The sequence below is a fragment of the Myodes glareolus genome, chromosome 10 (genome assembly GCF_982192425.1).
Source record: "Myodes glareolus chromosome 10, mMyoGla1.1, whole genome shotgun sequence".
Lineage (NCBI taxonomy): Eukaryota > Metazoa > Chordata > Mammalia > Rodentia > Cricetidae > Myodes > Myodes glareolus.
In genome coordinates this window covers 46191015-46214501 of record NC_142035.1, presented here as the reverse complement: position 1 = coordinate 46214501, position 23487 = coordinate 46191015, and the positions used below count along the sequence as shown (strand labels likewise).

Sequence of the window (23487 nt, the reverse complement as noted above, 5' to 3'; positions counted from 1 at the left end):
GATAAAGGGTCCAGCTCTCAGTGCTTTGCTGGGGTGTCATTGTCCCACAGAACTCCATCTCACCTGCATCCAAATGTTGTCTGCAGCAATGTAGTGATTCCCACGCAGAAGAAAATGGTCCCAATGAGTTGGCTGGTGGCCCACTGGTCATCCCCCACGCACATGGCATCAGCCAGCAGGAAGGGTACAGCGATTGTGCCACTGAAACACGTCAGGTAGTGCTGCTCGAGGAGAGACAAGGGGGAAAGTAAACCTGCCCTTGCTTTTGCTTGATTTGTGCCTAATGTTGCTCCCCTGTCCTTTAGGATATAAAGACCACACGAAGAATCTCTAGGTGTACAAGTTACACATTCTGATCACGTCTGTTCAGTTTGCCACTTTCCTTTCCCTATTACCCACTTGTATTATGATAGCACCGACATTCACATCAGCACAAAGGAAGTTCTCAACAGAAGTTTACATATTTCTTACTAAAGATACCTACTTTTGTCCTCCCAAACACTTCTCTAACCTGCTAACTGCAATTGTGCTGAACTCTTGCAGTCTTGAAAGGCACCCTAGTGAGGCCTACAATAGGACTTGATTTCATAAGACCTTGCTTTGCTCGTGTTTTATAGAGACAGGATCTCACTTTGGAATCCAGGGTATACTGAAATTCACTATATGCCCCAAGCTGATTTCAAACTCCTAATCTTCCAGCTTCAGCCTTCTGATATTCAGAGATAAAAGGAATGCACTGAGCCCAGCTAATATGCTCATATTTTACCTTTGCATTCCTAAGATATTAGTCTACGTAGTTCTTTCATTTGTTTTTAGCCCTCTCGGGTCTGGGGATTATAACATACATCTGAGTATAACATCTGAGTTCACAGCAGAAGGCATTCTCTGCCTTGTTCTGTGATGACACCACTAGGCAAATATTTACCTGTTCCAGTTAGGCAGGGTTTGGGGCAGAGTGGCTACAGGAATCCTTCAGGAAAAGCCCCACACTACTCTTCCTTTTAGACCTCCATCCTTCCTCCTGTGGTCTTGAAGATAGCCCCAGCATTCACTTCCCTTTCTTCCCCTAATTTTCTAGCTCTTCATCTCTATTCTGTGAACTTCTCTTTTTCTTTCCCACAGCTTCCCATTTCTGTCCAAGTCAGAGAAACATAAAATATTGACTGCAACTCAGATGGACAGGTGTGTGTGTTGAGAACTTCTCAGAGCACTGCACAATGTTCTGTGTATTGTCAAGAGCAGGAGGCATAAAAGTTGTTCCTTCCATTTGACTATTATATTCTAGAAACATCTATAATACAAATATCTGAAAGGTGTGCCTCTTACATTAGATCCAGAGCACCTGACCTGAGTTAAGTTATGCACCAAGCCCACTCAGCCCTCCAGCTGCAGGGTGGTGAGGAAACCCAGGGGCACCAGTGAGAGCCAGGCATATCCAGTTCCAAGCAAACATAGGGGTCTGGGCACCAAGAGTGAGCTTCCCAGCACCTGAGAAACCTCAGAGGAATTGATCACAGAAGCTTGAACAAGGAAATGTCGAAACACAGACCTCAAAACAGGATCCAAACCCAACAGAGTGATCAGAAGCCAGGCAGTGAGGCTAGCAAGGAGAGAGTCTCCTGTCTACCCCTTTTATCAAAAAGTTACTTGAAATCTGTAGGCAGGACAAGGGTAATGAGGACAAGCATCAAATCTACAGTGAATCTTTCTGTCAGCCTTCCCCTCCTGCTGGAGGAAGACACAGCCGACTAAGGCTGGGAGGTAACACTAATTACCGCTTTCTCTCCTCTCTGCTCTCCTCCTTCCTCTATGCTGCCGTCCCTGCAGCCACTACCTTTTCCTTCCTATTGCATCGCTTTTTTTGTTCCCTGAATATTTCCTTCCCAGTTCTTTTCTTCTTCCTGCTGTTTATGAAATTAATATTGAAAATTCTTATTCACCACTCTTGGAAAATAATTTATAATAAATCGTAATTAAAAATAAAACTTGGGGACTAGAGGAATGACTCGGCAGTTAAAAGCATCTATTGTTCTTGTAGAACAAGGGACTTCAGTTCCCAGAACCCTCATCAGGCAGTGGGAATCCAACACCTATGACCTCCATAGGCACCTGCAGTTGCATGTATACCCACACACAATACATAGAATTAAAAGGGAAAAAAAAAGACTATGGGGGGGCACATGCCTTTAACCCCAGCACTTTGGAGACAGAGGCAGGCCAAGGCCAGTGTAGTCTAAGAGTGAGCTTCAGAAGAGCCAGGGATACACAAAGAAACCATCAAAGGAGGGAGGGAGGGAGGGAGGGAGGGAGGGAGGGAGGGAGGAAAAAAGAAAAGTATCTTGAAAATCTAGCTGGTAACAGCACAAGTGCTAGCCCAGAGGTCACCCCCTGGAAGAAGCATCTTACCTGCAAACCCAGGAATATGCACAAGTACCAGGGAGGAACATCTTCTATAGTGTAGATCATATCTGACCTCTGGGGATCCAGACTCCCAGTACTGTCCAGGGTCTCTGCAAGAGAACTCTGGAGTCGAGATGAGAAAAAGAGGGGCTTAGCCACTGCCCGGAACAATGTTAGCTCTTTCAGCTTAGCATGGCCCTTGACTGCCCCAAACCACATTCCACTGTTGCAGCCATTCTATCTTTTGAGAACTGATGCGGGGTTCACAGCACTAGTTCTCAGATTGAGAACTCTGTCTCCTTGGCATCAACTCATCCCCAGGAGCACCACACCTGAGCAGACCTATGCCCAAGCTTAAGGACTCAGATTTTGGTTTTAGCTTTATCTAAAATAAATAAGTGTATATATAATAAAATATTTCCAATACTTTATGTGACAGTTTAATAAAGATGCTTAAAGTGTTAAAGTGTTAAGTATTTCATGCTTTGAATGCCAAGGTCACCATGACAACTAACTCAGCCTACATGGACATCAGCTTAACAGAAGCCTCAAGAAAACCCTGTCTTTCCACACAGTCTTAAAACTGCTCTGGTTTCTAAGTCTCTGCAAATAATTAATTGTATTTCTTAGAATCTGATATGCATATCTGTGGTGGTTGGAATGAGATGCCCCCACAGTCTCAGGCACTTGAATACTTGGTCCCTAGTTAATGGCTATCTGGGGAGGATTAGAAGGTGTGGCTTTGCTGGAAGAAGAATATCACTGGGAGTAGGTTTCTCTGCTCTCTGTTTGTGGTTCCAGATTTGAGCTCTCAGTTGCCTGCTTGCTACTAAGTTCCCTGCAGCAATGGTCATGGAGCCATAAACCCTAAGTAAACCTTGGTTATGGTATTTTATCACAGTATTTAAAAAGTGACTAACACAGTATCTTTTTAAAAAGTATTTTGCAACCTAGCAAAGTAATAGGAAACAAAATAAAAATGTTCCATCAGGGAAAAAAAATTGAGATGATATCGTGACTCCGGAGCCCATGACTGACAGATCCAGCCCACAGTGTGCTGCTGGCTCCGTGCATGTCATCCAGTTTCCCTTGGAAGGAGGAAGACAAGTTCTTGGGGGGGGGGGGTGAACCCCTTTCCATAAACATGCTAGAGTCTTGCTTCATCTTCTATAGTTACAGGTACAATCTAATGAAGTTGACATTTGACTCAGATGTTACAGAACAAGCGTTTGCCTCTGGTCCAGCAGCAGATGTTGGCTTGTACTGCTGAGTGTGTGGTACTGTGTCTTTTGAAAGCCATTTCTAAGAAGCTAGAATTTAAACTCAACCACACGGTGGCCAGCCACACCTAAGAGGCTGATTCCCGATAAAACCTTCCATGCCAAAGTTCAGATGAGCTTCCCTAGTTGGCCTCATTTCATGAGTGCTATTCATTGCTACAGAAGTTACAGCACTGCCTCCCTACCTGCACTAGGGGAAAGGTGAACAGAAGCCTATGCATGGTGTCTCCCTAACTCTGCTATTTGCCTTTTTCCAACCAGAAATTTTATCTGCTGCTTCCCTCTATAAACAACTGTGAGGATGAGAACTGAATCATTAAGAAATGAGTGAAACAAATGGCAATTCCTGAGACACTTGTCTGTACTGACAGACTGAGAACATACTGGGCTCAGCACACAGGCAAACTCACATAGCCTACAAAAGTAATAAAACCTAGGGAATCTAGGCTATACTCTGCCTAACGCCTCCTGAAGTTAAATGTGCTAAAGGCTACCACGCCTCCTGAAGTTAAATGTGCTAAAGGCTACCTTAAGAGTGGCAACATCCTTGCCGGCTGGTGGTGGAGCACGTCTTTAATCCCAGAATTTGGGAGGCAAAGGCAGGCGGATCTCTGGAAGTTTGAGGCCAGTCCAGTCTACAGAGCAAGTTTCAGGCTCCAAAGGTACACAGAGAAATCCTGTCTCAGGGGGTGGGGGTGGGGTGGCAACATCCAAAGATACTATGGACCTTTAGGAGATGAACTTTATGGGCATAATCTTATCATTCTGGAAAACGGAGCAGAGGATAAAGGCCAGGTTAGGTCTCTGTCTCTCTCTCACACACACACACAAAAACAAAACCCACAGATTTTGGATCATGAGAACTGTGCTTTGGGGGGGGGGGGGGTAGGGTTTCTCTGTGTAGCCTTGATGCCTGTCCTGGAACTGGCTCTTAAAGACAAGCACCATCACCGTCTGACTGAGAACTGTGCTCCTGAAGTACACTGTGGAACCCTGCTTGTCCCCACCCTGCTTCTACTTTCTGGTTCAGGATAAGTGAGCACTTGTTCTTATGTATCACCTGCCCTGAAGAGCTATCACTGGCAATGCCCACTGGGGTTGCCCATCTTCCACATCCAGATGTTTTAAGCCAGGACATAACTCTCTTTACTTCATTGAGAAATTTGTGTCAAGCATTTTGTTATAGTGATGTAAATATAAAATTATACAAACATGGTTGTGGTGATGTTTTGTTTGTAGAATGGCTGAGGAACCAGGTAGGACAGAAACTTCCATCTACACATCGTCACTCAATTTTATTTTAAAAAACAAGTAATGAACAAGCACAATGGCGATAACTTGATATGTGTGGGTGTGGTGTGTCTGTCTGTCTGTCTACCTAATCATATACATGTGTGCATGTGTATATATATGCAAATACAAGTATACATCTATGATGTGGGATGTCCTTCTGTATGCTGTGAATATGTGCTACTTTTATTGGATGGTGAATAAAGTTGCTTTGGCCTAAGGAAGGGCAAAATATAGGGAGGAGGGAAATCCAAGCAGAGATACAGGTGAAGAAGCTCAGAGTTGAGAAAGACACCAGCAGCCACCCAAGAGCAAAATGCCAGAGTATCACTGGTAAGCCATGTGGTGATTCACAGATTAATAAAAATGAGTTAATTTAAATATAAGAGCTAGCTAGTAATAAGCCTGAACTATTGATCAATCATTTATAGTTAATATTAAGTCTCAGAATGCAGGATCAGGAAGGATGAAAAGCCTCTGTTCACACACATCTATACACACATACATGCATGCATGCACATACATACATACATTATATACATACATACTTGCTTCTGAATGCCACATTGGTAGCTGAACATTTTGGATTTCGGATATTCATCTTAGGCACACTTACCTTGTTCTTTTATTCCTATTTAGAAATGAAAGCCAACACCCAGAGAATCATGGTCATTTCCTTAGAGTCTGAGTCATCTCTGTAATCAGACTTGACTTTCAGTCCTCAAGTTCTTAACCACTGTTCTCAGGCATTCTGGCGCAGGCTTGAAAAATGCCTAGATGACTCTTAGAGGTTTCTAACCTTAACTGCTACTAAGACAATTAAAACCTAGCAATTATGACTCTTCCATTACAAAACAGACACACAAGACCACCCCCTCTCACACAGAGCTACACTATCCCAAACCAGAGACATCCTTGGCCCTGTAGAAACATGGGTCAGGCAGTAGGAAAGGGCAAGCACAGGTACCTTCTCTGCGATGCCATTCTCCGTGGTGTAGATTGCCATGAGCTCGGTGTCTTCATTGTCCTGCTCTCCACTGGACGTGGCCCCACCGTTGATCACCACCTGAGGAGAAAGGCTCCACTGAAAGGCTGTTTCGGCACTTGCCGCTTCGCTGTAGGGAAAAGTGTTTTTTCCCAAACAGCCTCCCATAATTCTTTTAAGAGCCCTAAAATGCATTTTACATATCACAACAGCAAAGTCTGTTTTTTCTTAAACAAAACTCCAATACAGATACAGGCTTTTTTAAATGGGGATATGTGCTATGCCCCATACGGTGGAGCTGGGAGAGCCAGAGCCCAGCACAGAAGACAAAAATGAAACCTAGCCATAGGATCAACAATGCCCTCCAGGACAAGGGAGGTGACTGGATAACCGTGTTGCAATGTGGGTGACCAGGCTGCTGCTGAGTGGTGGTATCTAAGTTTGGTTAAGATGGCTTCTTCAGGAGCCAAAGCAACTGCAAGTCTGCTCTAGAAAGAGGAAAAGTTAGCTCAGAAGAGCGGGCCTTGCACCTCACCTGGGCAGCACAACAGAGCCAATCCTATTGGCGGAGGTGTGGGTGACCCAGAACCAAAGCTGTGAGCATGGGAGAGTTGTCCCCATTACTCACCTGTTGTGTGGGCACATGGGCAGAACACAGACCCGCCCCCACCCACCCCCACCCCTGCTCCATCCATCAACACCTGAGGCAGTTGGGAAAGCTGGCCCTGAGGTCACAAGAGTGGGAGAGCTGCCCTTACCCCTCACCAGCTGCAACACTTGAGAAAACAGGCCCTGAGGTCATAAGAGTGGTTTGCAATGAACCCTTGCAAATATGTATGGATGAAAGATGTATGGATAAAAGGGGGTGGGGAGGAAGTGTTGCAGTCAGAGGATATAACTAAGCAGCCTGGTGTGTGTAATTGCTTGGTCACTGGGAGGTAGGAGGACCTACCCATCTTGAGATGAATTCAAAGGAGGTCTAGCACCACGCTATGCCTCCTTTGGTGAGAAACGGTATGATATATCTGGTTAGAAACAAGAAACAAAGAATTTTCATTCCTTAACCAAGTGGTTCAATTCCTCGGAATCTCTAAAGATATAATACTGAAAACAAAAGGCTTTAATCCCAAGAAACTAAGATAGATAGATAGATAGATGGATGGATAGGGAGGTAGGTGGATGGGTGGGTGGGTAGATAGAAAGAATAATTATTTAGTTAGGGGGCTTCACACCAGTCCCCTGGCAACCATTTTTGGAATGTTGGAAAGAAAATTCCATTTCAAAGTTCCCTCCCCTGGGAGTTGCCTCAGTCCAAACTCCACCTCGGAGAAAGCCCGCCAAATGGTGACCCCTCCCCAGGGAAGGTCAAGACACACACACAGGCTATTTAAACTGTCCCCCAGAGAATGAACATGCAGTCTCCCAGTTTCCCATGTTCCCCTCTCCATGTTTTCCTGAAGGGGGGGGTGCCACCCAGGAGTTCTGGTAGCCATTGAACATGGGCATCTTCTAATTTGGTCTTATTTGTGTTGGCGGAGAGGTTGGTCATTTAAGGAAAAATAATAATGACCACTCATAAACTAGTAATACTCAGATACTATAAGGGAAATGATGCTTTTAAGACTTTTATTTATGTATATATAAGTTTGAGGGTGCCTGAGAAGGCCAGAAGCGGGTGAGGCTCGAGTTATGGGCAGTTATGAGCCCTCTAAAAAGCAAGTGCTCTTAACTGCTATGGCATCTTTCGAGCGCCAGGAAAGTCATTCTTACATAGACTCTGTAACATCAAGGAAAACCCCGTATGACTTAGCTATAGTGGTGACAGTAGGACTACATTTTGCTTGATTATTTTAGGAGAAGATTTTGCTACATAGCCCAGACTGGCTTAGAATTCTATAGATACCCTGTCTTCAGTCTCCCGTGTGCTGGCACCAGGAACAATGCCACTCCATCTGGCTCCAAATACTTTTTAAAAACACAGGATTAGAAGTCCGACTGCAGGGGCAGGAGGATCTCTGAATTTAAGGCCAGACAGGTTTACAAAGCAAGTATCAGACCAACCAGAGCAACATAGTGAGGTGTGTGTGTGTGTGTGTGTGTGTGTGTGTGTGTGTGTGTGTGTGTGTGTGTGTTCATAAAAGCCAGTGGCCATGTCAGAGGTGCAGCGGAGGGCAATTGAAGTTCAGGTGTCAGCCTACCAGGAGGCAAATCCCTGATGGGTGAAGCTCCGAGACCACAGACTCCAGAATGTCTTTTGCTCCTGCTGTACTTTCACATGTTTGCCACTGCCATATTTCTCGGGCATCAGGCATGGTGTGAATGGGTGTGGAGAGATCCCCACTGACTGTAATGGAAACATCCTGTTCTATTCGGCGTTTTTACCTGTGGATGATTATGAAGATGATTTCTTCCTAAGCTGTACTGTCTATTGATAATAATAATGTTAATTAAGTAGAGTTTTGATGATAAAAAATAAAACAAGTGTCACACAGCAAGAACACATGATTTTCTATTGAGGAGCTGTATAGACTGTTGCTTATGCTAATGATTAAGAAAAACAATTGAATACCAGTAGCCTAGCTAGGTTACATTCTTTTAACCTAAATGTTTGGAGATGTGTTCAAAGGACTCGGAGTGCATTATAGCTGAAACAACGCTCTGAAAATAACTTAAAGTTAGACTAAGATGTTTTTGTCAAATAGTTTTGAGGAGGAAAGTGCAAGAAGACAAGCTAAGTTTTAGAGGGGCACAGAGCTGAGTGAGGAACTCGTTAGGGAACAAGAACAAAGTGGCCCAATTATCATTAGCTGATGACCAAAGGTGATGATTAATTCTTTATGCACATTTCTGTCTTCAACCTCCTGATATAAAAAACTATTGGTAAGTGGTTATGCATTTAAAAAAGAGTTGATTGTTTTTCATGTATAAAAGTTTAGGCTTGTGATTCCTTTAAGACTCCTTAAAAGACTACCTTTCAAGATAAGTAGTAAAGTGATTGGTCCTTTCTTTGTAACTGAAAAAAGCAGCCTGCCAGTAAAAGAATACCTTGTTTGCTTACATTCTGTTAATCTATAACAAGTTGCTTGGGTATGAATATACATGGGTTCCTGGGGATAATTTGTTTTTCACCTGTAATATATAAAATGTTTAATTGTGTAAGGGATATGGAAAACATACTGTTTTTTACTTGTATTTGGTGTAATCATTCACATGAAAAATAGAATGTAACCACATTGTAATTTTTACATTGCCCTAACGGTTTTGTTGGGGTATATAGGCTGTAAGGGGAAGAATAGAGAGAAAGAGTTTAGAAGGAAAACATCATGAATGAGAGAAGGAAATCATTAGGAAAACAAAGAATAGAGAGAACGCAAAAGAAGAATAAAGATAAGATCTGAAGGAAACCATCAAGAGAGTGTGTATGTCTTTTTCCCTTAGATAAAACAAAGTTACAGTACAGTCAACTCTGTGGATTCCCTCTGAGCTCCAGGCCCCCCAAGCAATAATAAATCAGTCAGTACAAACTATATTGGTTAGAAATATATCATTGTAACACAAATTACATATATAGGAATTAGAGAGATGGCTCGGTGTTTAAAAGCACTGGCTGCTCTTGCAGAGGACCAACGTTCAAATCCCAGCATCTACATGGAAAATTCAGAATGAGAACCTATCTCATCTCAAAACCACAATAACAAAAAACATAATTAGCAAAAGACACATACACAGTTTAAATTTCAGCACTGTGAAATAAATACACAAAATAGAAACAGTGATGATGGTCTAAGATAAACTATGTAATGCAAAATAGAGAAAAGGGACTAAACCAACAATTCATAAAGAACACCCCAAACCAACAAGGGAGGGGAAGAAAGCGAGAGAGGCCTGTATAAGATCAAGCATAAATAAAGGAGGGGCTCACAAGGCCCCACTCCTAGGTGAGGAAAATCGGCAGTTGATGGCTACACAGAGGGGGAGAGTCAATTTTCTTTAGGGGTATGGCCTCTTGTAGGTTGCCTAAGCTCTGGTGCATGGCTCTATACCAGTGGTTCTCAACCCGTGGGTCGTGATTCCTTTGGCATGTCAAATGACCCTTCCATAGGGTTGCATGTCAAATATCCTAATATCAGATGTTTACATTACGAGTCATAACAGCAGCAAAATTACTATTATAAAATAACAACAAAATAATTTTATGATTGGGGGTCACCAGAATATGAGGACCGTATTAAAGGGGCAGCATTGGGAAGGTTGAGAAGCACCGCTCTACACCCACGCACACACAGCAGCATTAACTGGACTGTGCAGTGTGAAGAGGAGGATGGAATGGAAGGGGAGGGAGTGTGGGGAGGCTCTGGGAGAGCTTAAATGTGATCAGGAAGTTGGCTATACTTGTCTGGGCTACACAGCAGGATGCTGTTTAAAGAAAAGGTTGGATGGGGCAGGGGTAGAAGGGGGGAGGAAAGAAACTTTGAAGCTGACATACTAACACGAGAAAATATCCCCCCCCAAAAAAAACTATAATAGTATCAGCACACAAGCCAAAATTTAAAACAGACAATAACAACATACTCCCAAATATTAACAGTGGTTGTCGCTAATAAAAAGGCCATTTTACACTCCTTTTCCTTTACTGCATTTTAATAGTTTCCTATAATAAACAGAAGTTCTTTCTTCAAGGAGTCATGAAAAAGACTAGAGTTAAGCAACAGAGTGGGCCTAAAGTTCCTGGGACTGAGGAATTCAGAGAGATTTCCAAATCTTTTGTATCTAAGGAAACTGAGCCAGCAAGCAATTAAATTTCTCATCTGAAAGCAAGTTTTAAGGTCCATGGTTTAAAGTCTGCCAAAGATCTTAATTAACACACTCTAACAGAGCAGAATTTTTTTTTAGTACTTTAAGCAAAGGTCTGCTTTAAAAGTATTTCTATCAGGTACAGTGGTGCATACCTATAATCCTAGCTCTCAGAAGGCTGAGGCAGGAGGATTGCGGATCTGGAGCCAAACCGGACCAGAGCAAGACCCTATCCCAGAAAACAAAAACAACAGACAAAATTCTCCATCACACCACAGCTTCTTCTCTGAACACTGTGGTATATGGCACCAGTTTGCCTGCACTGGCTACAGCAATAGCCAGGTTCCCAGTCAAATTCAAGTCTGCACTTGAGGCAGCTACAGCATTCCAACTGCGGCATAGCAACACTGCAGCACTCGGCCCCCGCACAGCCCAGGGAACACACAGGCAACATGAACCTTCCTAACGTAACACCAAGTGACTCCATCAGAGAAGCCTGAGTCTGCAGTAGAACGAGCCATGGGCAAGGGCGCCCCGCTCCTTGGGTACCTCTTAGGGAACAAGGGTGTTGGAACTGGCTGGACGTGGTAGTTACACAACACTGAATATATCATATGTCTCTGACAACTTTATTTCAAACTTTGTTATACAAACTGTACCTCAAGAAAAAAATTGAGACAGGGTCTCAAAACTAGCCTCCTGACCCTCTCTAGCCTTGGCCTCCTAAGTTCTGGATTTCAAGAAAGTAGTGCAACTATAATCAACCTCAATAAATTTTAAGATCTGACATGGTACCAAAACCAATAGACTTTGGCAAAAGTTCACAATCACAACTGCTTTCTAATCATATACACATGGCAGATGCTCCTTGAACTAAATGAAAGCTCAGATACTTATTTAACAGATCCTAGCTGTGTCCCAGACAAACAAGACTCAGCCCTGATACTCTACAGGAGATCAATCCAGAGTGGGAGCCAGGTACCAGGCTAGGGAATTCTCAGTCACTACAGATACAGCGGAGGGTGGGCAAGCAGGTTAAAGCCAAAAGGCAGCAGCAGGAGCTGAGGTAGGCAGAGGCAGATGGAGGATTAACAACGGCCTGGACATAACTGTCCCACTGAAGCACAGGTTATAGACTGATGCTCTGAGGTAGATGGGGGCGTTGTGATGAGAAAGGCAGCACCCAGCTCCAGGCCAGATGCTGGGACAGAGGACATCTTAGCATACACATGGCTCTGGACCAGATGCTGGGACAGAGGACGTCTTAGCATGCACATGATTCTGGACCAGATGCTGGGGAAGATGATGTCTTAGCATATATATGGCTCTGGACCAGATGCTAGGACAGAGGATGTCTTAGCATATATACGGCTCTGGATCAGACGCTAGGGTAGAAGATGTCTTAGCATACACATGGCTCTTGTTTAGACAACTAACACCCAAAAGAGAGAAAAAAATCATATGCTAAAACCAGTTCTTCACAACAAGTACTGAGGGTATGTGAGTGTATGTGTCTGTGTGCGTACGTGCGAGTGTGTGTGTGTGTGTGTGTGTGTGTGTGTATGTTTAAGGAACAAAGATTAAAAAACATTGATAATTGTATAACATTTTCACTTTGTGACCTTCTGAACACAATTTTACCAAAGAAACCGAACAGTCTTAGAATGCTTTTTAAAACTTAGAAGATTTGGTTTTGATCTGCACTATTAATGTGGCTTGTAGGGTGGCCGAAGAGAAGGCTCTGAGCAGAGCCAAAGTTGAGCTAGATGTGGACAGTGGGGTGCAGCCATAGCAAGGATGACTTGCTGGGCGTACTGGTTCCACATCACTGAGATGAGAAACACAAACGTAAGTACAATTCCCAGCACCCACATGGTGACAAAACCCACTGAAACTGCTGTCCAGAGGTTCCAATGTCCTCTTCTGGCCTCTGCAGGCACTGCATGCATGTGGTATGCAGACAAGCAGGCAAAGCACCCATACATGTAAAATAGAGGTTTGAAAGAAGAAAAAGAAAAACAGTTGTTTGTGGTTCTGACCCGAGTTTCAGGGGCTGTGTCTGGTGATGGCTGCTCTGCTTACAGAGTCTGGGAGCTATGAAGAACAGCTCACGATGAAAGATAGGGGATGGACCAGAGACTAGCTAAACTGGCTTTCATAGCCAACCCGCTCATTAATCTCTTAATCACATTCACGCACATGGGGCTTAAGGGCTTGGTATGTACCAGACACTAGCTACCTTAGTGCCATTCATCCCTTTTTATGCAAGGGCTGGGACCCAACACAATTTCACCATGGGGCCAGGGACAGCTATGCACAGGAAGTCTTACAAGACAGGTAAGCCACAACTCAGTGCAGCTGCAGGAGCACCTGAGGGGACCAGGGCGAAGAAGTTCCAGAGACCATGATTCCTGGAGCCTGGGAGCTTCGAACTGTAATATCAGCTACTCCACTTGTTTGAATGTGGCCACCAGGTATTGCAGAGGACTGTACAAGACTGTAAAATAGAGGCTTTAAGACAAAATCCCAGCATAGAATGGACAAGATGCGCAATACTAGTTGAGGAGCTATTGGCATTTGACAGACTCAGGGATGGGGGGGTCTGCTTCCTTTAGTGATATGAACCCTGGTAGGTCAGCCACACAGCAGCGCTGTCTCAACTCCCAACACAAATTGGACTTGCTGGGAAAAAAAAAAGAAAAGAAAAAAGAAGAAATTCTCAAGGGTAGGGTAGGAAGGGATGGAGAACTTGGGGTAAGAGGGAAGAATGTGCTCAAATTACATTGTATGAGATTCTCAACCAAAAAGAAAAAAGGAAGGAAGGAAGGGATGGAGGGAGGGGGGAGGAAGGGGGGAAGAAAGGGGGAGGAAAGGAGGGAGGAAGGGAGGGAGGAAGGGAGGGAGGGAGGGAGGGAGGGAGGGAGGGAAGGAAGGAGGTAGAAGGTAAAGAATAAAGGTTTTGCTGCATCAGTCAACTTTAAGGCCTGTTAGGTCTGAACTACGTACATCTTTGAAATATCGTAATACAGGATTCCAATAGTATGTCATTCATCTCTCCCACCTGCAATTTGAGAATTTGGATCACAAGTTACTTCCTAATAGGACAGTTTTTGCTGTGGGACAATGGTTTTACCCTTTAAAGATTTGGTTTTTTGTACTTGTTTAATAAAATGCTGATTGGCCAGTAGCCAGACAGGAAATATAGGCGGGTCAACCAGGCAAGAAATAGAGGCGGGGCAGGGAGAACAGGAGAATTCTGGGAGGAGGGAAAATTCAGTCTACAGTCATCATCCAGACACAGAGGAAGCAAGATGTGACTGCCTCACCGAAAAAGGCACCAAGCCACATGGCTAACACAGATAAGTATTATGGGCTAATATAAGTTATAAGAGTTAATAAGAAGCCTGAGCTAAAATGATAATCAATTTATATAATTAATGTAGACTTCTGTGTGTTTCTTTGGGACTGAATGACTGCAGGACCAGGTGGGACAGAAATCTCAGTCAACAAGTTTTAAAGAGAAAATGAAGACTCCAGAGTATAGCAAGCATTGGGATGGTTTTAAAACATCAATAGGAGTGTGTACTTCCTTCCTGGGTTAACCTGAGGCTGGCTGAGAATATAGCCAATGCTGGGTTGTCTCAAAGACATAAGAGGCAGTTGATTTTCAATACCACAATGTTCATTGAAAACACAGATGTTAAAGTCTGCCCTACATCTACTCCCGAGAGGAACTAGAAGGAAAGAGATACCCTTACCGGGAGAGTAAAGAAATTCGGGTGCTTTGCATCCTCTTCATATTTGCCTTCTGTGGAACCCCCAGCCTCCGCTGATTTGGAGGTCGTGTTCTTGCCGATGCCCATCATTAAGAAGGTTGAGCAACTGATACAAGTGTTGGGTTGGCGTGGCTGCAGTGAAGGCTTGTTCAAGCCAGGAGCTCAAGCAGAGGCAACTCTTCAGCACCTGGAACACCGGATTCTCAGATGGAGATTACTGTCATTTCTTATCACCTGCAAGAGACAGCGCAAGAAAGTCAGAAGACAATGACCCAGCATCAGACTTCCCGCACAAAACAGTCCGAGTGCAACCAGACATTGACAAGATACCACCATTGCTTGTCAAGAACCCACCCTCTTCACCTACAGCCAACTACCTGTTGAAAAAAGGAACACAAATATGGTGTCAAAAATATTAGATTATAGGAAGAAGAAAACAGCTAAGATAGACCTCTGGTGTGCACTAACCACAAGCTTCCTGACAGAACATCTCCAGTGCTGAAAATGTTCTGTACCTGCCCTGTCCAGAAGATATCACTAGTTACCTGGCATTTAAGAAGTGGCTTGTGCTGACGCAGAAGTGAATTCTAATTGAAATTTAAGACAATGCAAATATAGTCAGTTTGTCATGAATGGATGGTAACACGACTTAAGTAATTCTAAACTCCCTACACATGTCCTCGGGAAGGCAGAAGGCATTCAACATCCAATAAGAGACAGATACCCTAGAATTAAGTGGCTATGCAGAAGCCAAGAAAGGCAGTACCAGCATGAGTTCCTAATTGATTAGAATACCAAAAATAAGGAATCAAAGCATGCAGGCTCAGCCAGTTCTAGTAAAAGCCTAAAAGGAAGCCCAGATCCTCAGTCTTTTTCCCAAAATAGGAGGTAACACAAGAGATGGGAAGGGAGAGATCACCATTACCAAATCCAAGGTAGATATGAAAGTTTGAAGAGTATAAGAGATCACATTCAATAAAGAAACATCCAACATTCCAAACTAAAATAAAACTAAGAAAAATTCAAAATTAGGAAGCTCCTGCAACAATCATACGTAGACAAGTTTTAAAAGAGAAAAAAATTAAAATAATTTCAAACCACAAAGCATAACCTGGACAATACAACTAATCCACCCTGGATTAATGAACATTTGGAAAACTTGTCTTCAGAAGTGAGAATGCACAAAGGATACAAGGGCTGGCACATGTCCAATAAAACATGTCCAGGTATGCCAGGCTTTTTATAAAGAAAAGAGTAATTCAAGCAGGCAGGAGTGGGGCGGGGGAGTTATTAGTGATGTCAGATCTGCCCTCCAAAAGGAAAAAAAAAAAATAACCAAACTAAAGGGTGTGTAGAATGCAAACTGGGAACTTCCTTTTCAGCAATTTCTCATCTGGATTGGGTTGGGGACAAGGACACATGAGAATAAGAAAAGACATGTGAAAGTCGAGCACTCGGCAGTCATGAGAGTCCAAAGGAAAAACAAAACACTCAGCTTATGTTTTAAACTTTATATGTATGGGTATTCTACCTTCATGTGTGTCTGTGCACTATGTGCGTGCCTGGTGCCTGGAGACCAGAAGAGGCCATCAAACCCCTGGGACCAGAGATGTTTATTAGCGACTGTGTGAGTGCTGAGAGAGGAACCAGTGCTCTTAACCACTGAGTCATCTCTCAATCCCAAATTGCATTCTTGAATAGAGAGAATCCAAGACACCATCAAATCTTTCTGAAGTAGCTACTCACTTACATCCTTATCGTACCCATATCTACTTAAAATAATAGTTTTCAACAGGACTGACTTTGCACTCCAATGGCAATATTTGTATTTGGCCACAAGTGGGAGAGCTGGTTAGGAGGAGGCAGCAGTGCTGACCAACAACCTCTAAAACACAGACCAGGTTCTGAGGAAGGCTTTGGGGAACACGGACCACAAAAGAATATGGGGCCAAGCAGTGGTGGTGCACGCCTTTAATCCCAGTACTCAGAAGGCAGAGACAGGTGAGTTCTGTGAGTTCGAGGCCAGCCTGATCTATAGAGCAAGTTTCAGGACAATCTCCAAGGCTACAGAGAAACCTTGTCTGGAAAAAACAAAAACAAAATAAAACAAACAAAATGAATAAGGACAGAGGGGACAATGAAGTCCCCAAAACTGAGATCTGCACAACCTATGCAGGGCTCACAGCGACAGCGACAAGTCAGAATTCTGTACGAGGTGAGGTGAGTGACTTCACCAACACAGGACGCACTTTGCATGGGAAATGCCAAGGTCTGGAGGCAAATCGCAGAAGGTGAAAGGGAAGGGACAGGGCAGAGGGAAATTTAGGAACTTGTTCAAACTTGTTCAAACACAGGGCTGAAGAGATGGCTCAGTAGTTAGGCTAAGAGTGCCTATTACTCTTAGAGACCTAAGTTTTGTTCCCAACTCTCAATTACCTGTGACTCCCACTTAAAGAGAATCCAATGCCCTCCTCGGACCTCTGCAAGCACTGCACTCAAGTACACAAGCCCACACTCAGAAATACATAATTAAAATAAAAATAAAGGCCAGATGTGGTGCACACCCTTAATCCCAGCACTCCAGCACTCTGGAGGCAGAGGCATGCAGATCTCTGTGAGTTCAAGACCAGCCTAATGTACGTAGCGAGTTCCAGGACAGTCAAGGATATATAGACAGACCCTATCTCAAAAATAATACTATTATTATCTATAAATAAAAAGTCTAGAAAACTATATTTTAAAAATTGTGGGTGATAGAGAAATAGCTCAGCAGTTTAGAGTACCTGCTGCTCTTGCCAAGGACCTGGGTTCAGTTCCCAGCACTCACATGTGGGCTCAGAACTGTATGTACTCCAATTCTAGGAAATCCAACGCTCTCTTCTACCCTCCAAAGGCTTTTACACACAAATGGTACCTATATACTCTCACAGGGCCACACATATACACAAAATAACAATGAGAGAGAGAGAGAGAATACATTAACGGAAAATCTCCCAGAAACTCTAGCACTAGGGGAAGATTATTAATCAGTGGTGCCCCCAAGGCTCCCCTTCCTGCTTCTGGCCAAGGGACAGAGAATGAGCCAGGCTAGTTGCTGTCTGGTCCTTGACTACTTGAAAGAGGAGAGGTTGAGGGATGATGACGACAATGGCAGTAATAATAGCCATTTTCTATGTTGAGTGGCCACGTATGCCAGGCACATCATGTATCTTTTATTATATAAGTAGCAATTATTCTGGTCTGTGATCATAATCTTGTTTGATTTTCCACTGAAGGGATTTGAGCAACCACTGAAACAGAGTGTTCCTGGAGCTACTGCAAGGATATTCATTTTCCAATCAGCAAAACTGATAAAAATTTAATCTTAACACTGCTAAAAATTCCTGAAAGAATGAGCAAGAATGGCTATAAGCAGAGCTGGAAATCTGGTACAAGCCTCTTTAAAAAAAAAAAAAACCTCAAATATTTGAAATATTATAAAAAGAATGCATTCTCTCAGCTTGAAACCCTAATACAGGGCTACTGCATTTTCAAAAAGAAGATATGAAAACAGACTGGCTCATTCCAGATACCGAAAAATACAGACTATAAATATATGATACATGTAGTGGGGCCTCAGGGTACAGCAGGGAGGGATTCACTACTCACAAAATCAAGGAAAGATCTAAGATTTAAAAAAAAACCCTACTACGTGATTACATATTGGGACTAGGAACCCATGGCTTATCATTAAAGATTTAAGAACAAAAAAGCACTGGGGAGGCAGAAGCAGGAGGCCAGCCTGGTCTACAGAGCGAGTTCCAGGTCAGCTGGGACATTACACAGAGAAACCTTGTCTCAAACAAACAAACAAACAAAATGATAAAAAAAAAAAAAGACTGATAGATTGTACAATTATAGAGAGAAATCCAATAAAATTAGGGGGCAAAGCCAGGCAGCGGTGGCGCACAGCTTTAATCTCAGCACTTGGGAGGCAGAAGCAGGTGGATCTCTGAGTTCGAGGTCAGTATGGTCTACATAGGTAGAATAGCCAAGGATATATAAAGAAACCCTGTTTCCAGAAACAAAACATAAATAAGAAAATAGAATAAAACCAGGGGGCAAATGCATATCAACGTTTTTACTTTCTAAATCAATCTTAGAAATGAAAAGAAACCCTAACCCTCTGTGTACGAATAAGCAGGATGGGCTTCTAGTCCTCAGTCGCCTACTAAATACAAACAGCACAATAAATGCCCGGGTCCTGTTTAAAGCTAAATGAGATGAAGAGCCACTTTTGCCTATGTTATCTATTCTAATACTCTCAATAAAGGATGATGAAGAAACAGATACTCATATATTCTCAGTGAAAAATGAGTTGATGAAGTGATTTAGTTTTATGTATTGTAAGAATCACGGCTGCGTGGTGATCATGTCCGCCTTTAATCTCAGCACTCAGGAGGCAGGTGCAGGTGAATCTCTGTGAGTTCGAGGACAGTCTGGTCTAGAGTAAATTCCAGGACAGCCAGGGCTACAAAAACAGAAGCAGCAATTTCAGAGTATACCTCACTAGGTAAGGGCAACCTAGCGCTGTGGCTTAGATGTTCTGACTATGTTGGAGAATTGGTCCTCAATGTGATGGTTACGTAGGGGCCAATGGGAGGACACTGAGGACTCTGCCTTTGATGAATGGCAGTTCTCCTGGAAGCCCAGCTATTTCTTGCAAGAAAGCTGCTATAACAGAGGATGGAAGTCATATCCTGCATTCCACTCTGGCTTCCAGTCTTACCATGTGATCCCTCTTCTGACCCTGGCCATGGCGTCATCTAGTGTGAGGTAATTACAGTCAGGCAAGCCAGTGGCCTTGCTAAAGCCCTGAACCTGGTCTTCCACAAGTTAGTACCATGTGGTAGACCTCTTGTCTCCCAGATGAAGAGATAAATGATGCTTTCTTTAGTCTCAAAGTCTCTGATGTAACTGAACTCTGTGGTGACACAGGAGCAAGAGTCATGTGCCCAGATGCACCCCCTGCTAAGCATAACACACTCAGAGAAAAGCCTGACACAGTGAGTGCACAGAGCAGGAAGCTGGCACTGGCTACAAGAGGCCTCTCCACAAACTAGCAGCAAGAGCAGGCTTTCCCACAAAACTAAGCCTGCGTGGATCCAGGGACTTCACAGAACGGATTACCTTTATACCCTAAGACACTGGTAAGCCCTGTCACTGTCTTGGCTTACAGACTTGTTCTCTATAGAAAAGAGTCATTTTACTTTTTTTTAGCTATTTTTTATGTGTATAGGTGTTTTGTTTGTAAGTCTGTACATCAGGTGTGTGTCTAATAGCCATGGAGGCCAGAAGAGGGCATTAGAACCTCTAGAACTGGAGTTACCACTGGATGCTATGAATTTAACCTGGATCCTCTGGAAGAGCAGCCAGTTCACAAAACTGCTAAGCCATCTCTCTAGTCCCCCAAATTTTAAAGAGAAAGAAAAAGAGCATTTCAAGAGAAGCAGATGAAGCTGGGGGAATCTAGGTTTCATGGCAAGTTTCACCTCTGAAACTAGGTTCTGTCAGAGCCCGAGGAAGAAGAAGCCATTCTCCCAGGGCCTAGCGGTGCTGCGAGAAGTGACCATCACCCTACAAGAGGTCAAGACATTCACTTATGCTCAACTGGGGAAAGAGGTAGAGATTGTGAACAGCAAAAAGTCAGTACAGAGCTTATTTTGTTAGCTTGTACAAAGTCCATCAGCAATCTTATTTTTCCTCTGTATGTGTGCACATACATGTATGTGCGCATGCATTAGAGGTCAGAGGCTGACAATAGTTTCTTCTCAATTGCACTTCGCCTGGTTTTTCTGAAACAAGGGCTCTCAGCCTGGACTTTAGCACCTCAACTTACAGTGGCTTTCCACTGAGCCCCAGGGTCGCTGGGTCACATATGACTTCTGTACATATAGCTCTTTACCTGGGTTCTAGGAGATCAAACTCAGACCCTAATGTTTGGCCTCTCCCAAGTCCAACAATCTGTATCTCTGACCTATACGCATCAGAAGCTTTACTGCCAACTCTGCTGGAGGAGTCCAGCAGAAACTGCTATCCCAAACACTATTTAAATAAAACACTAAAAAAAAGTGTCTTTTCACCTCCTCATCCTGGCTATTCCTCCCCAGCTCCAGCTGCCATCCACAGTGACCATGCTAGCTCTAGTTCCCAGGTTTGAACTCGGGGGCCACCTCCTCAGATGCATTCCTAAACTGTCTCTCCCTTTTCTACATTTCCATGGCACCTGGCATCAGCCCAGCTTCCCCAGAAGGCAGGGCAGACATACAATGACAAGGGCATAAAAGGCATTCAGTTTTTAGGGAAACAGCTTTTCCTAAAGGGCATTCTAGTCACATGGAGAAAAACAACATTTAACTGCTGTTCTCTGGGTTTATTCAGGGAAATCTTGTGACTGGAATCTGGAAGGGGAGGAGAGGTAGAACCAAAATTAAAATATAAATGTAGGGTGAGTGGAGCTTGGCGGTAGGGTACTTTCTTGGCATGTGCAAGCCCTGAGCTTCATCCCTAGCACCTGAAAACAAGCAAACAAAATCAATATGTTGATCGCCAAACATCACAGAAGCCTATGGAAAGCTAACTGTGTGTGGGCGTGCATGGAGTGTGTTCATAGTGGGAACGTGTGCATACTAGTGAGTGTGGAAGCCAGATGCCAATCTTGGTGTCGGCAATCTTGGTGTCATTCCTCAGGAAATGCCCACCTTGTGTTTTGAAACAAGGTCTCTCATTGGCCTGGAGCTCCTGAGTAGGCTAGACTGACTTGCCAGTGAGCCCCCAGGACCCATCCGCCTCTACCTCACCAACAGCAGTACTAGAAACATGTACCAGCATGGCTAATTTTTCACATGGGGATCAGATTCAGATTTTCATGCTTGTGTGGCAAGCACTTTGTGGACTGAGCCATCTCTCAATTCTCCCAAACAACACAATTTATATTATATGTTAACAACAGGTAAAAAAAAAATGAATACATAATAGATGCATTTCAGACGCAAATTGGATGTTCTTTAACCCTCTTAGAAACTCTGGTAAAGGTTGCTATCTATCTCTATTCCAAAGAAGAGCGACTGAGGTTGTTATGTCCTTGCCAAGAGCAAAAGTGGACTGGGCAAGGATTCTGAGAACACAAGTAGGCATTGTGCTCCATGTAGGCTCTGTTCCTAGAGATAAGTCTTTGCACTTTCTTTTTCTCTAGAGGACTTCTCCTAGGTAGGGCTATTATTGCTGTGATGAGACACTATGACCAAAAGTAAACTGAAGAGAAAGGGGTTTATTTGGTTTACAATTCATCACTGAAAGAAATCAGGACAGGAACTCAAACAGGGCAGGAACCTGGAGGCAATAGGTGACACAGAGGCCATGGAGGGATGCTGCTTACTAGCTTGCTCTCTACGGCTTGCTCAATCTTCCTCACAGAACCCAGGACCACATGCTCAGGGGTGGCAGTAGCCACAATGGGCTAGGCTCTCCCCCATCAATCACTAATTAAGAAAATGTCTTACAAACCTGCCTGCCCAGGCTTCAGGAGGCATTTTCTCAATTTCTCCTCTCCAGTGACTCTAGCTTGTGTTAAATTATAAAATTAGCCAGGAGACCTGAGTTGGATTTCTAGCACCCATGTGGGGCAACTCCAACTCTAGGATGCCCTCTTCTGGTCTCCAGAGGCACTGCAAGCATGTGCACACAATTTAAAATTTAAAGTAAAATCATTTTTTAAGGGAAAAACAAAAAAAAAAAACAAAAAACAATCCCCCCCCCCAAAATAAACCAAAGCTCTGAGGAATGGTAGTCATTTTGGAACAAGCCAAGGAAGGTCAAGCCCCTGACTTATTGTCAAGAAGTACAGGCAGCTGTCTCTTTTTCCAGGTCTCCAATGCCCTCCCCCTCTTTCTAACATGGAAAAGACCTTGGAAGCTAGAGTAAGTTCCAGGAGACGCTATTCCTGCCCCCTGCTCCGCCGTGCTGGGTTCCCTGCTCCATCCTCTCTTTGCAGCACCACTGTCCTCTAAAGAGGAGGCCATGAGTGAGCTCTGGGGTCACCTTCCACTTCTGCTCCCCACTGAGAGGAGCCCTGGGTGTCAGAAGAAGCATTCCTGACATTGTCCATCTCTTTCCTTGAACTCTCTCTGTGATACTCTTTGGATCACACCAATCCACTTTGGAATGTTCCCATCTTTTCCTTGTGTCTCAAACATCAAAGCCAAATCTCCTCACAATCCCAGAAGCCCCTCTCCACTTACTTACACCGTGTTCACAGTCTGTCCGCTTTTGCTGGGTTTTTGCCTGTTTAGTTCTCTTGATCAACTGCTTCCCCCTTCATCTGCAAATCTTTGTCAGAACCATTTTCTGCCCACCTACTTCGGCTGCATCTCACCAAGAGTCACCCTTTTATCTGTAGGCTCTCCCTAGAGAAGGTCAGGGAAATTCACCTAAGGGATCGATGACAAGAGTTTACAGTGTAATTATACCTAAGCAGGGACTACAATCCTTACCCAGGTTAAAACCAATATAAGGTGATAGGAAAAGCAAGGCTTTCTCTAATCTTCCATAAACAGGAGCTTAGAACAATGTTGCCCATTTTATCCCTGCAAGGGATAATGTTCCTCCTTAAAATTCCCTTTTAAAGTGGGATTTCTTTTCCCAGTGGCACACAATTCTAAATCAAGGCTTTCAAGAACCTAGGGCAAGAGGGCTGCAAATTCAAGACCAGCCATGGCAACATTACAAGATCCTATGTCAATAATAATAGTAATAACAAAACAAGATCTACCTAACACTGAAACTGTAATCACTTAAGAGTCAGACACCACAGAGATCATGATTTTTTTTTTCTGTACTCAACCAAATATTCTTTTTCTGTACTCGACCAAATCTAAAAATCTTACAAGGATTAAAGAAATGAAGTACTCCATTATAAAGAGGC

General features: G+C 43.6%; 1 protein-coding gene across 4 annotated transcripts in view; it reads right to left on the bottom strand.

The window, feature by feature from the left end:
- Positions 1-23487, bottom strand: part of Slc23a2 (solute carrier family 23 member 2) — a 102729-nt gene that overhangs the window by 36922 nt on the left and 42320 nt on the right. For all 4 annotated transcript variants that reach the window (XM_048455368.3, XM_085696751.2, XM_087911181.1 and 1 more), the window contains exons 2-5: positions 14508-14759; positions 5938-6036; positions 2407-2523; positions 64-221 (exon numbers count right to left, since the gene is read on the bottom strand). In XM_048455368.3, the coding sequence (XP_048311325.1) occupies positions 64-221; positions 2407-2523; positions 5938-6036; positions 14508-14615 (482 nt within the window). In that variant the 5' untranslated portion in view covers positions 14616-14759. The remainder of the gene's footprint in view (positions 1-63; positions 222-2406; positions 2524-5937; positions 6037-14507; positions 14760-23487) is intronic.